Here is a 7,792-nt window from a genome sequence, read left to right as displayed (position 1 = left end):
AAAAACAATAGTAATTAAAGGTCAAAAGGTTATTCAAAAAAATTAAAACTTAATAATACTAAACAAGTTAAAAATAAAATTTTATAGAATTGTCATTAGGTGGATATATTATTAGGGAGGGAGGTCCGATCATCACATTCAATGATTGAAACTCCGGTACAATACCTAGAAGTATTATAAACTTTAACCTAATGAGGGGAAGATTTGGGCATTTAGAAGGAAAAAAATAAACAATAATAAAGTTGAGTATTCATCTAAATGAAATAATAGATGGATGATTATTGTGGCTTTCTATAATACATAGTTTTACTAATCGTAGTGTGAGTGAGAGATTAAGAATTATATAAAGTGATTAAATTATTTTTAAAAAATAAACATAAAAAAGAAACATGATATATAATATAACAAAATAAATAACTTATATTGAGAATTTATATGACCGACCTCTTTAGAAAAACGCGAAAAAAAAAAAAAAAAAAAAAGAAAATATGAGGAAGACAAGGTGATCAATGGTAAATATATAAAGAAAGTATAATATAAATTGATGGTCTAAATGTGGGGCAACAAGTTTTCTAATAGGTCCCCAAAACTAGATTGGGATTCTCTCTTACTTTTATCTGTCTCATGACTCATGTATTTCTGAAACTAAATCTGATAATGAATTATAATTACACACGCATATGATTATAATTGTAATTGTAATGCTGTAAAATGATGAGTTGGATATTTTTTATCCTTCAGAAGTATGAACTATTGTAGTTATTAATATTAATGATTTCTTGATCACTCTAAAAATAAAATTTATACACTCCAAATATCACCACGGTTAGAAATGAAAATAAAAATATTAAAAATTGAGTAATAGATAGCTGTTACTGAATACCTTGTCAATCACAACATCTCAGTTCGTATTATCAAGATAAATGAAAGATTATGATTGGTGGAGGGTATTTAACAACCGCTACTCCTTTCATAGTATATAATTTTTCATATTTCGTGAATAAATATTCAATGCACTATCATGCGTGTTGTGCATGTACGGTTTTAATTAATTCAGTGCATTATATCACTTACATATCATGTAGTTCACACCGAGGCACACAATGAGGCATAGTAGTTGATCCCACCTCAACAAGCTATTCTGGGGGAGTTGGCAACTTGGCACACAATACATACCAATACCATATTCCTAATCCTAATTTATTAAAAGTTGTTTTTGAATAAATAAATAAAAATACCCAAACATAATAAAATGCAAATAGCACAAATCAACATCAACAATACAACACAAGACTGAAAAATAAAGCCAAAAAAAAAAAATCAAAATTTGAGAGAAGAAACCCAACTTGTCTCGATCGAAAATTCCTGAAAAGGTCAGTGAAAATCCTCTGTCTCTGTTCATCAATTCGATCAATTGTCTGCGTTTTATTCCCTTGTTCTATATTTCAACATATACATTTCGATTCTAATTTTAGTTTGTTTTGCTTTCGAAAAACCAAGCTTTTGTGTTTGTGAAATTGACTTGATGCTTCCGGAAAAAAAAAATTAACTTAGATTTTTATTTATTTATTGTTTGAATGTTGAAATTGTTTTCAGTCTTTTAATATTGTTTCTTTCTGCAATGTTTATGTAGTTATTTGGTTTATCTGTTAACTATCTGCTGCGAGTGTTTCCGTTTTTTCAATGTTTCTGAATATTACTTTTTAGCGCATATGTGGAGATTGTTTGAAGATTTTAGGGCTACGTTAATGTGCTGATACTGTTTGATTTCAATTTTTTTTTCTCTTTTTCTCTCGATCAAAATTGTGGTACATAAACTATATCTACACAGTCGTCTATATTTATAAGTACGTAGTTTAAATTGTTTAATAGATTGTATTGATTGCGGTAATTCATAACATCTGACTAATCAAGCATAAAATTTCAATGGAGTGTATATATGATCTCTCATCATATACTAATATTTGTGATTATCTAGTCTCTGAGGGAGAGTGCTCTCTCTCTCACGCCCTCACTCATTAAATTCAATTGTTATAATTTTCTCTCGATCTTGTTCTTAACTTTGAGATGTTTAGATTATATTCATTTGTGTGTTCATTTCATTTCATTACTTGGCTCAATGTGAATTTTTTTTTTTTTTTTTTTCATTTCGTGATTCCACTCTATTTCTCACATTGTTATATTATGTAAACTGAACATTAGGTATTGTGCATTGCAATTTGGGGGTGACACTATTATGATCATGAGATACAAGAAAGGGAGTAAAGTGGAGGTCTTGGAAAAAAATGAAGCACCATCAGTCTTTTGGCGTTGTGCTGAGATACGAAGTGGGAATGGGCACAATTACACTGTTAAATTCGAGTGCCACAATGCTACCAAGGAGACAATTGTTGAAAGGGTATCTAGAAAGTCAATTAGACCTTGTCCTCCTCCCTTGCATCCTTTGGGAAATTGGATTTCTGGTGATGTTGTAGAGGTGTTTCTCAATTTCTCTTGGAAGATGGCAACAGTGTCTAAGGTTTTAGATGGGAACTCCTTTTTGGTTAGGTTACTTGGATCCTTCCAGGAATTTGAAGTCACCAAATTTGACCTCCGGGTACGACAATCTTGGCAAGGTGACAAATGGATTATTATTGGAAATGTAAGTTCATTTGAATCTATTATAATCTTGAAACGTATTCATTCATTTGAAATCTAGAGTGTCTTTTGAATCTTTTTTACATTGTCTTGGCTTTTTGTATTCTTTATTTCCCCTTGCTTCACTATTAGTTCGCAAGTAGATTTTGTAACGACCCTCACCCTATCCAAACACAATATTGTCCGCTTTTGGCTCACCTGAACCAGAGACTTCCCAAGGGGTTGCCCATCCTGGTCCTACTCCAGGTTAAGCACGTTTAACTCCGGAGTTCTGGTAGGTTCATGACCATCACGGTTTTAAAATGTGTTGCGTCATAGAAGGGTGTTGAATCTACATATAGCACTTGCCCCCTCCACATCAGGAAATGTGGTATTGTGCATCTGTAGCTCGCTCGCTGTGGTAGCCTACTGGTGCCACTTGCACACGCTCACACACACCCGCCCACAAGGCCGCCACAATCACCCCCTTTGGGGCCCAACGTCCTCGTTGGCCACACTTCCGGCTGGGTAAGACTCGGATACCATTTGTAACGACCTTCACCCCATCCAGACACAATATTGTCCGCTTTTGGCTCACCTAGACTAGAGACTTCCCAAGAGGTCACCCATCCTGATACTACTCCAGGTTAAGCACGCTTAATTCCAAAGTTCTGTTAGGTTCACAGCCATTACAGCTTTAAAACGCATTATGTCATATAAGGGTGTTTGAATTTACATATAGCACCTGCCCCCTCCACACCCAAGCGATATGGGATTGTGCACCTGTAGCTCACACAGTGTGGTAGCCTATTGGTGCCACCTGTACATGGTCACACACACCCGCCCACAAGGTCGCCACAGATTTATTGTTGATATCCCTTCTGGGCATACTATTTAACATTGGAGATTCATAATATTCAAGCTTATTTAGAACTTCTATTTTATATGTTTGAAGCAATTGATTCATTTTGGGGCTTTAAAAATAACATTGATCGTGTTTTCGTTTCCTGTTGTCGTGCAATTTAACAAATGAATGCATGCTGACAGAATTTCAATGCTATTTTCTTTATATTGATTAAATTTTCGGTACACAGGGTTCTGGGAATGGTAAAGATGGGAAACACAGTGAACAGTCAACTCTAGTGCACAATCAAAATTTGAGCTCACAAGTCGAGCACACAGATACAAATATGAATCTCTGTGAAAAGGATGATCTTTTTTCTGCTAACAAATACCTTTTATCTAGAACTCTGAAGAGAGAGCATCCCTATTGCTATTCTCAAGTTGAAGCTCATGCAGGAACTGCCAAGAAACATAAAGTGATCGAGAAAGAGGGTAGACGTCATTGGTTCCTTGCTGCAACCCCATCCCCGTCACCTGAAAAGGTAGACACTGCTGCTTCTCCTCGAGAACTGCTGGGTGAAAAACAAATATTTGCTTCTATTAACAACAGAACAACTCGTTTTTCAAAAATGGACGTGGAAAGGGAGAATTCCAATGGTGCTGTTGGGTGTTCCCATGTAATAAGTTTAGAATGCAATCATGCTCATAACGTCACATGCTCTGTGGGTAGTTGTAGCATTACCAGCAACAATTCCTTTAAGTTGCCTTGTCAATTTTCTGTGGCTCCTGTTGAAGATACTGAAGATCATCTTAGTGATGTTGAATCTGCTTGTCGGTGTGGGTATGATGAAGGGAACTGCCTCCTTCCCACTAAAGAGGAAATGGCAGCAGAAATCCATAGATTAGAGTTGCATGCCTACCATTGCACTATGGAGGCATTGCATGCATTGGGACCCTTAAGTTGGGAACAAGAAACATTGGTGACAAACCTTCGTCTTTCACTCCATATATCAAATGATGAACATTTGATGGAGGTAAGGAACTTAATTTCTTCTGCAAGCAGCACTCCTATTAGTTGACAGGAAAACCAAGAAACCTTTCTTTTTTCTTTGTTTTTTTCTTAGTTGGTACTCACACACACATACCTCCACTGAGGCTTGAACCCCTGACCTCCCTTTGAGAAGTAAGGACCTGATACCGCTAAGCCACTAGCCCGTTAAGAAACTTTTCTTTTCTTTTCCTTGTCTTTTGTTTTTTTTTCCTTTTGTAGTTTTCATCTTTTATGAGTAGAATTTCTTGTATTTGATTGGTTGGATGGCCTCAAACCATTGTAAGAAGCAGGATGAAATGTTTTTGTTCTTTTTTTGGTCACAAAATCTGTAGCTGTTTAAATTGAAACAAACATTTAACGGATAATGAATGTTTTTGAGTTCATATTTGGGTATTTTATATCCTTCTTGCCTTTTCGGAGATTCTGCTGTTTCGACATTTTATAAATGAGGAGGAAAATTATTCAATGCATAGTACAACTTAAGTTTGGTAGATGATCACGTAAAGTCCATCACATGCATGCAGGGACCTGTTGAAGGCCCATTGGGGGCAATTGCCTCTACTGATTTTTTTTTTTTTTTTGGGTATTATATACATACTATTTTTTAAAATTATATATACCTAAAAAATTTTAAAATTGCCCCCCCACCCCCCGAAAACATAATTTTATGTGTCCGTCCCTGATCATGTGAATGCATTGCCAACATTGTTTTGTTGTTAATGACGTTATTCTTAGGCCAAATGCATTGGGAATAATATGCCTAATCATTCTGATATCCTCTTTATTTGTATCTTATTTTTTTTTTTGTTTTTTGTTTTTTTTTTGTTTTTTGTTTTTTGTTTTTTTTTTTCATAACTTCATCAAAGTCGAATGGAGTTTGTAAATTCATTTGTTTGGAATTCCTGGAGTTTAAGTGTACCATGCTCTGTTCCATCATTTGGCAGCATAAGCATTTTCTTTTGAGGATATTATTGATGCTTCCCCTGCTTTTTCCAGGGCCAAAGTAGAAGGCTCGTACACCTTGACTCCAAATGTCTAAAGGTGATGTTGAGATTTGTCACCTTTCTGTTGATGCAGACAATAGTCCGCATCAAATTAGCTACAAATAGGACAGCTTATGATGATCGATTGGTATGATCAATATATTGGTTGATGCATTCTTCGATTCTGGGCCACCTCCGAGCCTTATATGCATTTTGCTAAAGGATGTAGGACCAGAATGTTGTGCGGCCACAGGGTGTCCTCATAAGTGGATGCTTGAAAGGTTTTCCTTCGAACCTTTATCTTAGTTCAGGCTCAGCATGTCATATTTTTCTTACATACATGTGCTTTCACTCCATCTGTTGCAAAGTTTTTTCATCTCATGGAAGTTAACTTTATTACTTTTAGAGTTTTTTTAGTTTTATATATTTCATAAACTAGATTAATGGTTGGTATATTGCACAAAAGTTTTCCTGAGTTTTTGTAGACGACTATCTTTAGAGCATATGAGTGATGATGATCCAGCAATAAACCTACATCTAGGCAATAGCTGCCATACTTCTACTATATCTGAACTAAGACTGGTACCATATGTTTGAGCTGAATTACTTCTTGCAACCTTAGAGAGTGCTTATACATATGGTTAACCAATGTTGTGTTTGCATCTCTCTGCTTCTCTTTTAGTTTATGGGGCTGGATCTTGTAATCTATATCCTTGACATACCCAACTTATGAAGATGTCCCTTTTTGAGCCAAAACAAATAATTGAGTGGTCTTGCTGACCATTGGTATGTCAGTAATCTACTACTTATATTGCGTTTCTATAAATTGACATAGTTTATGCTGCATATCTAGTGACTATATGTGGTTATTAAGAAATGCTTTACTGATATCTTTGTTTGCAAGTCTCTGCAAATTTTATACATATCAAAGGTATATAGAGTGTAGAAAGATACATTTATGAAACCAACACCACCCCTCCCTCCCTTCTCTCAACATAAGCAAAGAAAAGGTTGTATGTCCGCAATTTGTGTATTTCAATATAAAGGGATAGTCACTGGTTCCTCTCCAAATTTGACTAACAGGAGTCCTTTTATTTCCTTCAGAAAGTGCTAACGGAATCATAACCACATCTAGTTTAATCACTTCAGGACCATGGTAGAAGGATCTTGATTGTACACGGCTGCACATAGGTGAGTTCTAGGACCGAGATAGTAGGTGCATGGTGTTGCAGTGGAAATGATGAAAATTTAAGAGGTTCCCTACCATTTCTAGGCTTGACTTGCTTGCTACATATTGATGCAAAATTACCTCTAGTTATATTTTAATCAATCATGACAATTCTGTTCAAGGCAGCTAACATGTTAAAGGAGAAGTATCTTGCCTTCCTCCTATCAAAACATAAAAATTCAAGTACACTTTTGTGAAAATTTGGAGATGACCATCTATCTGAACCCTTGTTCTTTCAGAAAGGCTACGAAGCTTGTTTGTAGATTTCATGGCTACTCCTATGTCTGTTTGATCTGATGCAACATTCTCAGTGGAAGCCTTTTAATATATCACGTTCAATGTCTCTACGGAGCTGGTTCAGCAATGAAGTTTCTAGGCAAGTTCTTGGCCAAAACAATTGGGAGATATTCCTCTTGTTAGAAATGTTGTTTGAGATCATGCTTCATTGCTTCTTATGGAGGTTGTACAAATAAATATGTTTTTTCCTTAAGTTGTGAAGATCTTAATTTTAATACAGATTCTTTTGGATCTTTGTGAAACTAAGAAATTTGTTCTGATTGCTTTCATAGTTGCCTTCAGATATGATTATAGGGCATAAATCTTGATCAGTATATATTTATACACACCCAACAACCACCATGGCATGCTTTTTTCGCTGCTTGCTTAATCTTCACATCATGTTTTTAAAATGCATCTCCTACGATTTAAGGGCATAAATCTTGATCAGTAAGTGTGTCTCTATATATATTCAACTATGGCATACTAATTTTGCTGCTTGCTTAATCTTCAATTCATGTTTATAACATGCATCTACTTGGATGATATTTTTATTTATTAAGGAAATTAGGAAAATAGGAGTATTTATGTGCTTTAAAAAAAAAAAAAAATCATTGCAAATCTGACGGCTACTGCTTTAACATTGCTTGCGCCTTTGGAATAGGCTCCGGCTTCCAAGCCATTACTTGCTATTCTCTTTCTTCCTGATGTTTCAAGTTTTGAGTGATGTGTGATCTGGGGGGAGGAATTTATTTAAAAGACTGATCTGTTAAACTTCAAGTTGAAATTCAGCGT

At 35.3% G+C, this 7,792-nt stretch overlaps 1 protein-coding gene across 3 annotated transcripts; it reads left to right on the top strand.

Annotated features, from left to right (window-relative positions):
• Nucleotides 1–1,152: 1,152 nt before the first annotated feature.
• On the top strand, nt 1,153–7,285 carry LOC132277264 (uncharacterized). Of its 3 annotated transcripts, none has more exons than XR_009471003.1 (5): nt 1,153–1,373; nt 2,203–2,641; nt 3,711–4,493; nt 5,507–5,774; nt 6,961–7,285. XR_009471003.1 is itself a non-coding variant. In XM_059779073.1 (4 exons), the coding sequence occupies exons 2-4, from the start codon at nt 2,237–2,239 to the stop codon at nt 5,645–5,647; spliced, it is 1,329 nt and encodes a 442-aa protein (XP_059635056.1). In that variant the 5' UTR covers nt 1,153–1,373; nt 2,203–2,236; the 3' UTR covers nt 5,648–7,285. The 3 variants fall into 3 exon arrangements, 1 of the variants encoding a protein (XP_059635056.1); XR_009471002.1 differs by having other exon boundaries at nt 6,598–7,285; XM_059779073.1 differs by having other exon boundaries at nt 5,507–7,285.
• The last annotated feature ends 507 nt before the right edge of the window (nt 7,286–7,792 follow it).

Source organism: Cornus florida, unplaced genomic scaffold, assembly GCF_030987335.1.
Source record: "Cornus florida cultivar Cherokee Brave unplaced genomic scaffold, ASM3098733v1 CherokeeBrave_3.0.0_Hap2_Chr10, whole genome shotgun sequence".
Taxonomy (NCBI): domain Eukaryota; kingdom Viridiplantae; phylum Streptophyta; class Magnoliopsida; order Cornales; family Cornaceae; genus Cornus; species Cornus florida.
This window is presented reverse-complemented; position numbering and strand designations above follow the sequence as displayed.

Coding starts and splice junctions, on each gene's coding strand:
- LOC132277264 (XM_059779073.1), top strand. CDS start 2,237: ATGATCATGAGATACAAGAAAGGGAGTAAAGTGGAGGTCTTGGAAAAA. Junction 2,642..3,710: donor AATGGATTATTATTGGAAAT/GTAAGTTCATTT, acceptor TTCGGTACACAG/GGTTCTGGGAATGGTAAAGA. Junction 4,494..5,506: donor ATGATGAACATTTGATGGAG/GTAAGGAACTTA, acceptor TGCTTTTTCCAG/GGCCAAAGTAGAAGGCTCGT.